Source organism: Oryctolagus cuniculus, chromosome 6, assembly GCF_051225735.1.
Source record: "Oryctolagus cuniculus isolate XC-2025 breed Fujian yellow rabbit chromosome 6, ASM5122573v1, whole genome shotgun sequence".
NCBI classification, from domain to species: Eukaryota; Metazoa; Chordata; class Mammalia; order Lagomorpha; family Leporidae; genus Oryctolagus; species Oryctolagus cuniculus.
In genome coordinates this window covers 132,367,707-132,384,984 of record NC_142872.1, presented here as the reverse complement: position 1 = coordinate 132,384,984, position 17,278 = coordinate 132,367,707, and the positions used below count along the sequence as shown (strand labels likewise).

General features: G+C 36.7%; 1 protein-coding gene across 12 annotated transcripts in view; it reads right to left on the bottom strand.

Moving 5' to 3' along the window:
* The window catches only part of OXR1 (oxidation resistance 1), a 796,801-nt gene that overhangs the window by 67,887 nt on the left and 711,636 nt on the right, over nt 1-17,278 (bottom strand). For all 12 annotated transcript variants that reach the window (XM_070075402.2, XM_008255818.5, XM_089335578.1 and 9 more), the window contains one exon: nt 5,369-5,521. In XM_070075402.2, the coding sequence (XP_069931503.2) occupies nt 5,369-5,521 (153 nt within the window). The remainder of the gene's footprint in view (nt 1-5,368; nt 5,522-17,278) is intronic.

Here is a 17,278-nt window from a genome sequence, read left to right as displayed (position 1 = left end):
TCCCAGTGAGAGTCAAGTTGGGAATTGATAATTTCTTTTTTTTTTTTTTTACAGAAGATAAGTTTAGTGTACATTAAGTAAAGATTTCAATCGTTTGCACCCCCATAGAAACACAAAGTGAAATATACTGTTTAAGTACTCGTTATAGCATTAAGCCTCAGTGTACAGCACATTAAGGACAGAGATCCTACATGAGGAGTAAGTGCACAGTGACTCCTGTTGTTGACTTTACAAATTGACACTCCTGTTTATGGCATCAGTAATCTCCCTATGCACCAGTCATGAGTTTCCAAGGCTATGGAAGCCCCTTGAGTTCTCCGACTCTTATCTTGTTTAGACACGATCATAGTCAAAGTGGAGGTTCTCTCCTCCCTTCAGAGAAAGGCACCTCCCTCTCAAAGCTGTAATTAACACACAATTATTCTTAGGTGTTTAAATTTTAACTGAAAAGTGATCCCTGTTAGGAATTTGGAAAACATTATGCTGAGTGAAATAAGCCAATCCCAAAGGGACAAATACCACTTGTTCTCCCTGATAGGGGACAACTAACTGAGCACCAACAAGGAAACCTGTTAAAGTGAAATGAACACTATGAGAAATGGTGACTTGATCAGCCCTCGCCCTGCCTGTTGATGAACAACTTAATATGGTATCCCACTTAGTATTTTTTTTTGTTTGTTCTACTTAATACTTCTGGTTGAATACTGTAATTAATACTGAACTGAAAAGTGATCGCTGTTAAATATAAGAGTGGGAATAAGAGAGGGAAGAGATGTGCAATTCGGGACATGCTCAAGCTGACTTACCACAAACGGTAGAGTTAGAAACATACCAGGGGATTCCAATTCAATCCCATCAAGGTGGCATGTACCAATGCCATCTCACTAGTCCCAGTGATCAATTTCTGTTCACAATTGATCATAATGATAGGACTAAGAACCAAAGGGATCACATAAACAAGAATAGTGTCTGCAAATACTAGCTGATAGAATAAAAAAGGGAGAGAATGATCCAACATGGGAAGTGAGATACACAGCAGACCCATAGAATGGCAGATGTCCTAAACAGCACTCTGGCCTCAGAATCAGCCCTTAAGGCATGTGGATCCGGCTCAAATGCCCATGAGAGTATTTCAGGCATGGAAAGCCAAGACACTCTGGGGAAAAAAAAAAAAAAACAAAAAAACAAAAACCTAAATGAAAGATCTCCGCGAGTGAGATCCCAGTGGAAAGAACGGGTCATCAAAGAAGGAGGTACCTTTCTCTGAAGGGAGGAGAGAACCTCCACTTTGACCATGGCCTTGTCTAAATATGATCAGAGTCGGTGAACTCAGGGGGCTTCCATAGCCTTGGCAGCTCATGACAAGAGCCTAGGGTGATTACTGAGGCCATAAACAAGAGTGTCAATTTGTTAAGTCAACAACAGGAGTCACTGTGCACTTACTCCTCATGTAGGATCTCTGTCCTTAGTGTGCTGTACATTGAGATTTAATACTATAACTAGTACTCAAACAGTATTTTTCACTTTATGTTTCTGTGTGGGAGCAAACTGTTGAAATCTTTACTTAATGTATGCTAAACTGATCTTCTGTATATAAAGAGAATTGAAAATGAATCTTGATGTGAATGGAAGGGGAGAGGGAGTGGGAAAGGGGAGGATTGCGGGTGGGAGGGAAGTTATGTGGGGGTGGGGGGTGGAAGCCATTGTAATCCATAAGCTGTACTTTGGAAATTTATATTCATTAAATAAAATTTTTTAAAAAAAAGCTACAAGCAGAAAAAGAGAAAAAGGCAAGAAGAGGTGAGCGCTCCCAGTGAGAAAGCCTTTATCTACAGATGGTCACCATCAAGCTTTCAGCTGAGTACCGCTGATCATCCATGTGGTCAAGCTTCCTTGTCACAGGATGAGAAACAGCACTCAAGAGGAGCAAAGGAAACAATTCTCCAAAGTCCAGAGTAGCACAGTTTATGTTCTCTCTAACCAGACCAAAATATCCTTGTATAGGGGACTTCAAAAAGTTCACGAAAAAACTGAATCAAAAGATAAGTTTATTTTGGTGCAACTTAAAAAAATCCATGCATAGTTTTATTGTAATATGTATTCTCCATGATATGCATAGGATTTCATAATTTTTGCAGCAGAATGAATTTACCTTTTAATTCTGTTTTTCCACCCTCATATTACAGGGTCTCAGAATACTCAAAAGGATACTGTCTGAGTAAAGGGGCAAGCAGGCTATAGACTAAAGGCTTTTCTGGCCCTAACAAGATGTCAAAAATAGAAGAAATTATGTGCTAAAAAATACATGTGAACTCCACTTTCTGTTTAATTCTTCTATTAAGTTAAAACTACTGTAACATTAAGAGGAAATATTCAACACATAGGTTGACACAAAAGTTAAAGATTTTTTAAAAAGCTTTTATATGCACATACTTAATTTTGAAAAGACATCTAAGTACAACAGTATCAATTTAAAAACAAAATGAAAAATAAAGGCTTTGTTCAGGCATACAAACATTGAATTTATTACCACCTATTCTGCTCTGTAAGAAATCTAGAAGGAAATCTTATTAACGGAAAATGATACCAAATGGAAATCTGGATCTGTCCAAAGTAATGAAGAGAAAAGGAAATGACAAATAAATGGGCAAATATACTTTCTCCTGACTTACTAAATTTCTTTAAATTAACATTTGAAAGTAAACCTGGTTAACAATGTTATTTTTGGAATTAAAAACATACACAGAAATAAAAGTGGTAATAATAAGAAAACAAAGGCCAGTGGTGAGGAAGAAGATGAACGCATACTGTTCTAAGGATTTTAGACTACATGATGCATGCATGTATGTATGTATATTACTGCATACTACTAATTCATACTACATGGTGTACATAGATTGTTACTTAAAGTGAGAATGTGATATACATGCATTAAGGATACAGACTATAAATTCTAAAGCTGCCAATAATAATAGTCCTTTAAAAAGCTCATGGAAAACAGAATTAAGTTTAGGGGTAGGAGTTTTGGCACAGCAGGTTAAGCTGCTGCTTGTGATGCCTATATCCCATATATGGGCACCTGGGATAGAGTCCTACCTCCTCTTTCAATCCAGTTTTCTGCTAATGCACTTGGGAGTTGGGACATGATGGCCCAAGTACTTGAGTTCCTGTTACTTGTGTGGGAGACCTGGATGGATTTCCTGTTCTTGGCTTTGGCCTGGCCCAGCCCTGGCTGTTTCTTCCTTTTTGTCTCACTCTGTCTTTCAAATTAATAAATAAAAAAAATCTTTAAAAAAATACAGGGATAGAAAGATTTTGGTGCCCCCTCAAACATTCACACATACATATAAAGCATTTTCAAAAATGTGTAATATGAAAAACTGCATGGATTTCAAAATTGTTTTGCATCAAAATCAACTTATCTTTTCAATGCATTTTCCATGAACTTTGAAAGCCAACAAGGGAAATAAAGTGATTGCTTTTAAAATCCCAATGCAAAAGAAGGTAGAAAAGAGGGACAGTTGGGACAAATAGAAAACAAGTAACAAGACAGTAGATTTAAACCTACTCATATTAATAATTATACTAAGAATGCAGAGATTATCTAAGGCAGCAGGACTCAACTGCATACTCCTTACAAGAAATCCAGTTTTAAAAGGCCCACACTAAAAGTACAAAAGAATGGAAAAAGATAAACCACGCTAATACTTATCCAAAGGAGGCTTCAGTGGCTTTATTGGAATCCAACAAAATAGCTTTCATAGCAAAGAATATTACCATGAATAAAAAGGGTTTTTCATAAATCAATTTATCAAGACATAATAAAAATCTTGAACTAGTTTTACACCTAATAGCAGAGTTGAAAACACATAAACACTGACAGAATTGAAAGGAGAAAATCCACAGTGACAGATACTTCAATGTCTTTCTGTCAATAGACAGAAATCAGTAGGGACACAGAAGGTCCAGCACCCTGGCATTGGTGCTGTGGCAAAGAGGATAAAACTACCACCTATGGCACCGGCATCTCATATGGGCACTGGTTTAAGTCCTGGCTGCTTCACTTCCAATCCAGCTCCTTGTTAATATGCCTGGGACAGCAGCAGAAGACAGCCCAAGTACTTGGACCCTTAACACCTATGTGGGAGGCCCAGAAAAGCTCTGACGATTGGGACCATCTGGGGAGTGAACCAGCAAATGGAAGATCTCTTTCCAGTCTATTCCTCTTTCTCTGTAACTCCACCTTTCAAAAAAAAAATCTTAAAAAAATAAAAAAAAAAGAAGACCAAGCACCACTATCCAATGCGAGTAACCAACATTTTTAGAATATGCTACTCACCAACAGCAGAATATACATTCTTTTCAAGTGTAACTTAACTTTAATCCAGAAAAACCATATTCTGGACAATAAAACAGGCCTCAATAAAGTAAGCCTTCAAATAGTAGTAAATTATGTTCTCTGACAACAGGGAATCAAATTAGACATTAGTAACAGGAAGATGACTGGAAAACCATTAGATACTTGGGAACTAATTAAAACACTCAAATATTCCATGAGTCATAAAAGAAGTCAAGAGAAAATATTTTGAAATGAATGAAAATGAAAGATTTATGGGTATAGCTACAACAACAGAACATGGGGGGAAATTTAGAGCATGTATTTCAAATACTTGTAATTTTTGTATTATTATAATAATAGTATTTCTCACGTGACTTCTGAAGTCAGTATCAAGTTATTGCTACTTTCAAAGCAAAACTTGGGAGTTAATTTTCCAATTTTGTGTTTCATGTTAATATTTTCTTTGTAGAGCAGCAGTTTTTGCTTAGAAAAGCAGCAAAGTTTCATACATAAAACAGATTTAAATTAGGTTTAAATTCTGAGCATGATAGGGAGATCTTGGACATACCAACCTCTTCAGATTTTTTTTCCTGTAGGACCATCTATTTCACAGGCTTTTGTTGAATTGATAAATTAAAGACCTTGAATATGTTCTGGCATGTACAATAGCTCCTAAATGAATATAAGCTATCTTCCCATTTGTGTGTTACACTAAATTTGCAAAAAGTTAGCACTTCAAATAGTCCTCAGCAGAGGGCTTTTTGAAATATTTTAACAACAGGAAATTAGCTGTGCCTATTGTTTTGAATCTATTTATACCCATTGCCTCTAAGAACTGCAACAAACCAGCGGACTCCAAATTACAAGAAAAGTTCCTACTAACTCAAATTAATAGCATCACCAATACTTTTTTGAAATGCTCCAGCAGTTGCTGACATTAATTACTTGAAATGCAAATTTCAAAATATCATATTTTAGTAACAAGTTAAAAGCATGATTAAAAGTTTTCTCTAAAGTGTCACTCATTACCTTGCCACTTGTTATATATTTGCAATTAATTTTAAGAAATTTCTCAGTGAATGCTTCTTCTTCCTCAGAAGTTGAAGACACAACTCGTGCAGGTCGAATACCAGTAAAAGCAGATGTGGCAGTTGCTTCTTTTGGGTGGGCTACATCAGGATTCTTTAAAAAAAAAAAAAAAAAAAAGGCAATTGAGAAAGCTAAATCAAATAAGCAAATTACTAAAGTCAAATGAATAGCTTTCCCCAGTAACTGTTGTTTCTTTTTACCACACTCTGGAGGTCAATCAAAATATTGTTACTTAAAAATCTATAGGAAAGAAAGGCACAGCTTCCTTGTTCAGTAAATATCTCAAACACATTTAAAGTTACATTTTAAATAATTAAAGTTACAATTTAAATAATTATTTAATAGGAAAAAACATAGATTTGTGTGTCACAGTCAGTGATATGTTCTAAAAAATGCATGAGGCATTTCAGTCATTGTCTGAACAGCACAGAATATACTTACAATAAACTAAGGCGCTATTAGGTGATGCAATCACAGGACCACAGTCACACATGGGGTTTACCACAGACCTAAACTTCATTATGTGGCACATGGTAATGTTAAATACAAACCCACCTGAAGTCATCTCTTGCACACAGACACAGACATGCCTGTGCAGCTTTCCCTGAATCAAGCCACCAGTCCATATAATATCCATGAGGTGTTGGGAGCAGAGAAAAGGTGATGAGCTTGTCAACAGTAACTAGGTACACAGAATCTATTCACCAAAAAGTCCTTTTAAACTTCAGAGTTCTTCAATACCATTTTGCAAAGTATTAGATAGATCATGGCTTCTTAACTCTTAGAGTGACATAGACCATTCTCACAGTGAGGTCTATAGACTCCCTTCTCAGAAGGTTTTGAATAGTTAAAATAAAATAGATTGTGAAGTAAAACAATCATATTGAAACAAATTATAGAAACATTAAAAAAGCAATTTTTGGAAATATATTTATAGATGTGTATATGTACTTCTTATTAATAAATAACAAGATCTATAGGTGACACTGACAATTATAATTTTGAATGTAACTGTTATTTACTGTCCATAACAACAGTTTGTGACACCTACAACAATTCTACAGTAGTCTGAAAGTGTTTGTGAGTTCTAATGAGGACAAAGTCACAGGTAAGCATGATATTACTCTGTTCTGCTACTTAATATTCTTCACTTTTAAAAAAACATTAGAGTTTACTTAAAACGTTTTGTTTAGGTTAACAAACACTTTAAATACTACCCATAACTCTCCCCAAGGCTCAGTATTAAAAAGCCTAGACAGATCCTTTTTAATCTTTGTTTTAAATACACTGACAAATGCAATGCATTCCTTATGAAAAACTGCACAGTGCCTTGTAGAACAGTTTTCACAGTAGAAAGGTTCTTCTGAGCTTTGCACTAAAATCTGCCATATTATAACTTCCACTGAATAGCTCTAATAGGCCTTCAGAAATAATAAACAAGACTGCCCCCTCTTCAATCTCACAGACTCTGAAATATCTGAAAAAGACTAAATCAAATCTTACCATAACTTTCTCCATACTAATAAATGGCTCGAACTCCTTCAATCTGCATGAGTAGAATTGTTAGACCTCTTTTACACCTCCTAAAATGGAGGACTAAATCCCTACTACTGAGCTAGAAACTAAACAGATGTCTGTTGAAGGAAGAACGAACTACTGTAGAATACTGCCAAGCAAATATATTTAATATTGTACAATTCAACTTTTAAAAACAAACAAACAAACAAAAAAACCTCAAATGAAAGCAGGGGTTTAAGCCTAGCAGTTAAGATGCAGGTTAAGACACTTCCATCCAACATCAGAGTGCCTGGGTTTGGTTCTGAAGTCCAACTCCTATTGGAGCTTCCTGTCAATGCAGACCATAGGAAGCAGCAGTTGATGGTTCAACAAATTGATTCCTTGCCACCGAGGTGGGAGAGATGGATTGCATTCCTGATTCTTGGCTTCAGCCCTGGACCAACCCACGCCATTTCATGCATTTGGGGGAGTGAACCAGGAGTGCTTTCTTTCTTGTTCCCTTGCGTGCTGTCACTCTGTCTCTAAAATTAAAAAGCAAAAAACAAAAACTAGGGGCTAGTATTGTGGTGCTGTGAATTAAGACTACTGGCATCCGTATTAGAGCACCAGTACTGGTTTCAGCTGCTCTGATTCCAATGTTTCCCTGCTAATGCACCTAGGAACGTGGCTCACACGCTTGGGCCCTTGCCACCCACATGGGAGACCTGGATGGAATTACAGGCTCTTAGCTTTGGCCTGGCCCAGCCCTGGACTTTGCAAACATTTGGGGAGTAAATCAGCAGATGTGTGGGGAGCAATCCGGACTAGACTAAGTTACTCGAATTAAGACTTATTCTATGCATCTGCTCTCCCACAATATGGCGCTGGGAGAGAAGTAAACAGCTTCCGCACAGCTGCCTCCAGTTCAACTAATAAATTGTAGGACTTGCTCCTGATTGGAGGAGAGCAGCGTACTTGGCGTGTGGGCAGCCGAGTTGGGATTGGTGGAGGAGGACTATAAAGGAGGAGAGAGACGGCATGCACCGGGAACATCTAAGGGGAACATCTGAAGGAACACCTGTGCAGCCCCCCAGAGAGCCGGCCGGCGGTGTGCCGCTCCCCTGCGGAAGTGGGGAATGCGGCCAGGGGGAACTGCCCTTCCACGGAGGTGGAAGGGATAGTAGCCAACCCGGGAAGAACCAGCAGCAAACCCGGGGAGGGCCGAGCAGACGAAAGAACAGCGCAGGGTCCTGTGTTGCTCCTCCACGAAGAGGGGGAGCGACACAGATGGAAGATCTCTACCTCTAACTCTACCTCTCTGTCACTCTGCCATTCAAATAAATAAAATAAACAACAATTTAAAAACTCTGAAAAAAAAAAGAAGAGAACTATCCAACATGGGAAGCAGGATACACAGAATGTATATGTAATACACAGAATACTCATAAATGGCAGATGTCCTAAACAGCACTCTGGCCTCAGAAACAGCCCTTAAGGCATTTCGGATCTGGCTGAAAAGCCCATGAGAGTATTTCAGGCATGGAAAGCCAAGACATTCTGGAAAAAAAAAAAAAAAAAAAAAAAAAAAAAAAAAAAATAAATCCCAGTGGAAAGAATGGGCTATCAAAGAAGGAGGTACCTTTCTCTGAAGGGAGGAGAGAACTTCCACTTTGACTATGACCTTGTCTAAATAAGATCGGAGGTGGCAAACTCAAAAGGCTTCCATAGCCTTGGCAGCTCATGACAAGAGCCTAGGGTGATTATTCATGCCATAAACAAGAGTGTCAATTGTTTAAAAGTCAACAACAGGAGTCACTGTGCACTTACTCCCCATGTAGGATCTCTGTCCTTAATGTGTTGTACACTGTGAATTAATGCTATAACTAGTACTCAAACAGTACTTTACACTTTGTGTTTCTGTGTGTGTGCAAACTGTTGAAATCTTTACTTAATATATACTAAATTGATCTTATGTATATAAAGATAATTGAAAATGAATCTTGATGTGAATGGAATGGGAGAGGGAGAGGGAGATGGGAGGGTTGTAGGTGGGAGGGAAGTTATGGTGGGGGGAAGCCACTATAATCCTAAAGTTGTACTTTGGAAATTTATATTTATTAAGTAAAAGTTAAAAAAGTAAAAATAAATAAAATTTATTTTTATGGGAAGTAAAAAAAAACAAAAACAAAAACAAAAAAACCTCTGAAATAGAATTCAATTTTAATGGCTACATGAGGGGTTGGCACTATGGGGTAGTAAGTTAAGCCTCCACCTGTGGCGCTGGTATCCCATATGGGCACAGGTTCAAGTTCCGGCTGCTCCACTTCCCATCCAGCTCCCTGCAGAAGGCTTGGGAAAGCGGTGCTGGATGGTCCAAGTGCTTGGGCCCCTGCACCCATGTGGGAGACCTAGAAGAAGCTCCTGGCTCCAGTCTTTAGATCAGCTCAGCTCCGGCCTTTGTGGACATCTGGGGAATGAACCAGAAGATGGAAGAACTCTCTCTCTGTCTCTCCCTCTTTCCGTGACTCTGCCTCTCAAATAAATAAATAAATCTTCAAAAAAAATGGTTACATGAACAAAATTCTTAATCTTTTCATTTTCTGATACAAACTAATAACTGCACACTCATCCTGTTGTCTCTGGCAGTTAGTCCATTGAAGAGTTTTATTATCATATACAAATTCTTTGAGTAAAGATAATTTAAAAAAGTCAATATTAAGAATAATCTCAATGGATATTTATGAATACTTGCTTTAAGTAACTGTGTTATATGGACCACCTCATTCAATTTTTAAATCAATTATATGAATATATAGCAAAAACTCAATTTTTAAGGGAACTTATGTTTAGCCAAGTTCTACAACTTGTCAAAGGAGTAAGATGAAGCAGAGAAACAAATCCATGTTTACCACGCATGAACTAGTGAGCTTAGCTGCAACACTACACACTTTCCATTTCAAATCTACCAAATGAGCAATAAACGTGCTAAAGAAAAGAAAAATAAAAACCAATCCACACAGATGCATCAAAAGGCTCCCTATAAGCCTGCAAAAAGTTATCAGCAAACTTGGTTTATTACTGCTCAATTACCCCCAAATACAATTAATAGTACTATTATCTACTATATAACTGTATTATTCACACACATAAAAAATTAGGGTACATTATCAAATAGTTTCCTTAAATGAAGATATAACTTGCTGAACTGGGGTTCCCTCAAAGTCTCAAATTCTACAACTCAGTATCTATAGCAATCCAAATTTGTTAGTTTAACCCTATTAAAAAGAATACACAAGTTAAGTTTAGCAATTGCTCAAAGTATGGCACAAAAAAGACAATTTCTTTAAAAGAAACCAAAGCTGTATGGAGGATTTCCTATCTGACTTCATTGTTAAGTTATATAAATGTATAGTATTCAAATATCAGTATCTCTATATGGCGGGTTTGGGCTGGTATTTATAGAGTCAGATTCTTAATGCTATGATACAGATGCTCCTTTGGAAACTTTCTGAGGCTTCTCTGTGTACTTTCGTTTAACTACCAAGGAAGGAAATGCATTTAAAAATATAAAGTTTTAAAAATCTATCTATCCAGCCTTAATAGTGCCCCAAATATTTAAATGAGAAACAGTAAAGCATTGTTAGAACAAATAATCCAAAAAGTTGGCTTGCAATTTATTTTGTAACTATGTATGAGGATGTATTAAATAATATGTTTTGTATGTTATTTTAAATTATCACCATGAACTAATTGGTAACTTCAAACTCTCCATTTTCCTTCTTACCTGGAACTTACTGTATTTTTGTGCCTCTATAATGGAACATTTGTACACATGTCTCTAGTAACTTACAGGTAAGACACAAGAAGTTAGTAGAGGAAAACCATGGTGGCACAGTAATACCATTTGTATTTACTTCACACAACATATATATATGATATATAATTTAAAAGAAAAGTCACTGTTAAAGCAATGTACATTATTTTCTTCATTCAATCCAATAGACCCAGGAAGTACCAATGTCTCCTATATATTATGTTTAAGCATCTCATTTAGAATTTAAGTTCCACTTCATAGGTTCATGTATTTGAGAATACTTAAAATCACAGCAGAATAAAATAATAACATACAAATTAAAAAATGAGAGAGAAGAAAAATATAAAGTATAACTCTAAACTATACCATTAGTGTTATACTAAGGACTCTCTGGATGTGGTTCTGAGCTTTTCAGCAATCAGGTCAAAAGCAAAGAGGATCAATTTTAAGTTTCATTATGGAAATGTTGTTCCCATTAAGACTCCAGAAGAAAATTCTCACTATTTTTTGTGATGTTACAAATACAAGAATTTCCTCTACATAAAGAAATGATTTCCTCAAACCTATATAAATACATAGTCCAAGTACAAAGATCTATTTTTAGATTTTTAACCACAAAAATTTTATAAGACCAAGGTATGAATAAAGCTTAATCTATTAAAAAATGTTTATTACAAAAATATAGTACTGGGGCCAGCACTGTAACTTACAGAAGCAGGCACAGTGGTTTAACCTGCAGTGCCAGCATCCCATGAGCAACAGCTGCTATACTGTTGGTGCTCCAGCACTAAGGTTGTTATATATGAGTATAATTTGAATTATTAATATATTTGCACAGTATAAATTTACATAGATTTGTAATATATAGATTAACTATATGTTACAAAGTATATACTATAAAAATAGTTATATATTAAAATATGTTAAAAGCACAAAAGCTAAAATTATAATTTGTTAAATATATCATATATATTTTATATATTTGTATATAATAGATATTAGCATTTTTTTTCCTAATTTTTTTTTGACAGGCAGTTAGATATTGAGAGAGAGAGACAGAGAAAGTTCTAGACAGTGAGAGAGAGACAGAGAGAAAGGTCTTCCTTCTGTTGTTCACTCCCCTAATGGCCACTACGGCTGGCGCTGCGCCAATCCGTGCTTCCTCCTGGTCTCCCATGGGGTGCAGGGCCCAAGCACTTGGGCCATCCTCCACTGCCTTCCCGGGCCACAGCAGAGAGCTGGACTGGAAGAGGGGCAACCGGGACTAGTACCCGGCGCCCCAACCAGGACTAGAACCCAGGGTGCTGGTGCCACAGGCGGAGGAGTAGCCAAGTGAGCCACGGTGCTGGCCAGATATTAGCATTTTAACTTTCTTAAATATTTATTTTATTGATTTGAAAGGCAGAGTGAGAAAGAGAGAGAGAGAAACAGAGATCTTCCATCTGCTGTTTCACTCTCCAAATGGCCACAATGGCCAGGGCTAGGCCAGGCTGGAGCCAGGAGTCAGGAACTTCATCAGGGACTCACACATGGGTTGCAGGGACTCAAGTGACGCAAGTGCCATCTTCTGATGCTTTCCCACGTGCACTAGCAAGAAACCAGGTCAGAAGAGAAGCAGCCAGGATTCGAACTGGCACCAATATAGGATACTGGAGTCACAGGCAGGGGCTGTTCTATCATAATGCTGGTCTCTAGTGTTTTTAACTTTAAGTTTCAGTACATAATAGGATTCTCAAAAAGGATACTCATGGAAAACAGGATTAAAGATAAATTTATTTCAGTGCAAAAGAAGTTGACATCCACATGAACTTTTTGAAGTATACTTGTATAAAGAAGGCAACTTCAACAATAGAGACAGAGAAGGGAAGTCTGTAAATTGCTGAAGTATGGCAAATGTGAGAATAATCCTTAAAGCATTTGCAATATTTAACTTTTTCAAACTACTGTGGTATTTCTAATTAAAAACAATTTTTACCTTGAGCATGTCTGCTGGTACTCTTAATTAATGTCCATTTTTATGTATACAGGTATATAACTTCAAGATGCCAATTAATTATGTGATTAGTGTGATTAAGAGAAAGAGGTTTGTTTTACCAGAATTCATAAATATTCACAAGCTCCCCAACCTCTGTGAGAAATTGCCTTCACCCTTACATATATCTTCTAATAAGTGGAGGAAAATTCACTCAATATCTTTAAAACATCTTACTTGACTGAGAAAGTTTTATAAGTTCTATTTTTCTTAAAAATATGATATTAAATTCTACAACACAGAATCTATAATATAAATACTACAATCCGTTTGCAATTTTGTATGAGGCAATGCTGTGTTGCCCAACAAAAAGAAATGCTAAAATCCTAACCCCTAATACTTAAGAATGTAACCAGGTCATATAAGAGTACAGTGGGTCTTTAATCTGATGTGACAGTGAAGAGGAACTACAATGTGAAGAAACAGGGAGAAGACAGCCATATGACAGACACCCAATCAGAAACTGGAGTGATAACCCTAGAAGCCAAGGAACACTAAAGATTGCTGCCAAACACCAGGTAGATGAAGCAAAGGGCTCTCTCCCCACCTACAGGTTTCAAAGGGAACAGCAGTTCTGTGGATGGCTTGAATTCAGACTTCCAGCCTCTAGAACTCCAGATCATTAATTATTCTATTGTGGCAATTCACTCAGTTTGTGAATCTTTGCTATAGGAAGTCTAAGAAACTAGTAATTGTTAAGTTATGTAAACAGTATGACATTTTAAAAAGTCCTAACAGTCTTAACTACTGTGTATATGTTTGGGGAAGGGTGGAGACACGTTTTTATTCCCCACTTTCTTTTTTCATCACTTTAAACAATACTTCTGAATTGTTTCCCTTTAGTTTTACTTTGGTGAAGCACAAATTTCATAAATAACTTCCATATAATTGTTTATTATAAAATTCCTAGTTCCTACAAATTGTGACATACAATTTTAGAACTTATATCTCAGTCATGCAGTATCTATATTTGATAGTTCTTACCATTTCATCAGCTGGGCAGTACAAAGTACAACACAGAAACTAGACCTGCACTGCTAGGCTTTAAAACTCAGCTCTACCACTTACTACTCAATGTAACCTTGTGTAAATTACTCATTCTCCTTATGCTTTAGTTCCATCATTTTTAAAACAGGAATTTTAACTATAATACCTTTCTCATAGGGTTATTATAAAGATCAATGTTCTAAAGTGCTTATAACAAGAAAGAACATAGTAAGCGTGTTATAGGTAGAATAGTATAGTGATGCTTAAAAGGATGCTTAAAAGGAGCATTTAATATGCCTAAACTCCAGCACTACTTTGTATTCTCTTCTCCTTTAGGACTTCCTTTGTGCCTTCTGCACAAAATCTTCCCAGAATTTTTTTCCTTCAAAAGTATTATTTTCTTACCACTGTGTATACTAAGAAGGTATTTTATATAAAAGAAAATATTTTTCAAGTAGAATGTAAGTTTATATAATAGTTTTAAATCATTTCATTTTGGGGGACCAGCACTGTGGCATATAAGGTTAAGCTTCTGCCTGCATTTCCGGCATCCCATATGGCAGCGGCTTGAGTCCCAGCTGTTCTACTTCCGATCCAGCTCCCACCTAATGTGTCTGGGAAAGCAGAAGAACAGGGCCCAAGTACTTGGGCTTCTGTAGTCACTTGAGAAACCTGGAAGAAACTCCTGGCTCCTGGCTTCAGCCTGGCCCAGCTCTGGCCATTGCAGGCATTTGGGGAATGAACCAGCGGATGGAAGAACTCTCTCACCTTCTTTATTTCTGCCTTTCAAACAATTATTTCATCTTTTCACCTTATTTATTTATTTTTCTCTGAATATATAACATTAACAGTTTTAATGTAAAATGATATTATCATATAGAATAAACTTAAGATGCAAAGGGGAGAAACCAAAGTACAAAACAAAAGTGGGTTGTATGCTCATGTTTATAACACAAACTGAGATCGAAGGAATCTTAAGAAAAGATGACAACCATTATTATACTATATCTACTTAAACTGGTTAAATATTTCTTATCTGTTGAATTCAATTATTTATTGAGCAACAATATTTTCTGAATTACCAATTTCCAACTCTAAAGCAGTAACAAAGATGGACTCTGGATCAAGACTGCATGGGTTGGAAGTTGAGCTCAGCTATTGGCTGAGTGACCTTAGTTACAATTTAGTTAACCAGTTTGCCTTGGTTTGGTCCTCTGTATTAACAAGTATGATAGTATATCATTCAAGTTCTTGAAAAAATGGATGCTACATTAAGCTGAGAAATTTTGAGAGGTTTAAAATCTAACTGTTTACAAAGGGATGTAGAGTACACAAAAATCTAGGGCAAACAATAGACGTCTTATTATCAACCCTATTCCTAAAGAGATAATGGAGTGAAATAGATGCCCTAATCTAGAGACAGAGTAAGCTTTGAGGAAAAGGTGGTTGGGTAAAAGACGAAATGTTGAAGAATAATTGATCACTCTGCTGTGACCAGATAAAAAGGAAGCTAGAAATACAATTATGTCCCATCTCATTCCCTCTTTCTTTCCCTCTTTTTCTGTTAATATTTTAGAAAGGCCCAAACCAAGTAAAGCAAGAGGGCAAGGGAGCTCAACTGATGCAGACACTGCTCAAACAATAATAGAGAAGAGGATGGGCTGGATCTAAAGGGGCAAACATACACACCCAGGCCAAGAAGTTATCTCATTAATCTGTTAGGAATAAATGATATGACTTTTAAAGTGCTTACATTTTGCTGACACTAGACAAATTTTAATTATTTTTATCCTTACTCTGATTCTGCCTCCTTGTTTCTTTATCCATATGTAAAGAAAAAATAGGGACAGGGGCGATGCTGTAGCTCAGCGGGTTAAAGCCCTGGCCTGAAGTGCCAGCATCACAATGGGTGCTGGTTCTAGTCCTGGCTGCTCCTCTTCTGATCCAGCTCTCTGCTATAGGGAAAGCAGCAGAAGATGGCCCAAGTCCTTGGGTCCGTGCACCCACATGGGAGACCCGGAAGAAGCTCCTGGCTTTGGATCGGCGCAGCTCCGGCCATTGCAGCCATCGGGACAGTGAACTAGTGGATAGAAGACCTTTCTCTCTGTCTCTATCTCTGTAACTCTTTCAAATAAATAAAATAAATCTTTAAAAAAGAAAAAATAGAAACAAAAAAATCATTTGTATGGATTCCCAAAGATATTTTCATGTGAAAACAAATTATTTAAAATAGCATTGAAACCTTTTATGTTAACAAAGCCAGAAACATAACATTTTAGGCCCTGTCACAGGCAAAGCTGGGCATTCAGGAAACCTATCAGTGCTTATTGGAAATATAAGCAGTTTCTAAGGAAAACATAAATAACAACGTGAGTAAGCATCATTTGATCAATGCAAAGCAAATGTAAATTACATCTAATAAAACAGAATACCCTTGCTTCTAAGAATATGTACTATAAAATATGTAGTATTGGAGACATAAACTCAGTTATTATAACACAGAAATACAGCACTTCAGACATGCAGAAATATTCCTTTATGTGACTACATTCTAAAGTACAGTGTTGCCATACTTATACAAAAGAAGACATCCAAAAAATAAACATTTGTAAAAGACTCCATTTTTCAATCTCTCATTCATATACACAAAGAGAGAGAAAGACAGGGAGACAGTAAGAAAGAAAAGTCCCTGGCAAGGAGAAAAATAGCTATTAGTAATATTACATTATTTTCTCCATAAAAAGAGTGGAAGAAAATGAATATTAGTGCTCAGAAGTAAAAGTTGAATACTAGAGATTAGAAACAAATAATTGTAGGCAAACCAACATCAGTAACCTGTGTTTTCTCAATCTGAGTAGAAGGTGAAGCCAAAAAGAAAAAGTATCCCCTATAGTCAAACAGCAGCACAGAAAAATCTCCCATAGGATTCTAGCCATTTAATGAAGGAATGATAGCATTTATCATGTAAACAATAGGACACCATGAATCTGAAAGTTACAATTCACATTAATTTACATAAAAAAGTTACAGAAATATGTAATTCCTTTCAAGAGAGATTGCCTTTTTATTTTATTTTTTTTAAATTTATTTATTTGAGAGGCAAAATTGCAGAGAGAGAGAAAGAAAGAGGTCTTCCATCTGCTGGTTCACTTTCTAAATGTCCACAATGGCTAGACTGGGACTATTCAAAGCCAGATGCCAGGAGCTTATTCCAGATCTCCCACATGGGTGCAGAGGCCCAAGCACTTGGGCCATCTTCCATTGCTTTCCTGGGCCAATAGCAGGGAAATGGATCAGGAGTAGCTAGGACTCAAACTGACACCCAAATGGGATGGCAGCCCCGCAGGCAGAGGCTTAACTTACTACACCACAGTGCCAGACCCTCTAGATTCCTAACAAAATTATTAAATAAAATTTTGTTGCCTGACATTTATTTATTTATTTATTTTTTACGGGCAGAGTTAACAGTGAGAGAGAGAGAGACAGAGAAAAAGGTCTTCCTTTGCCTTTGGTTCACTCT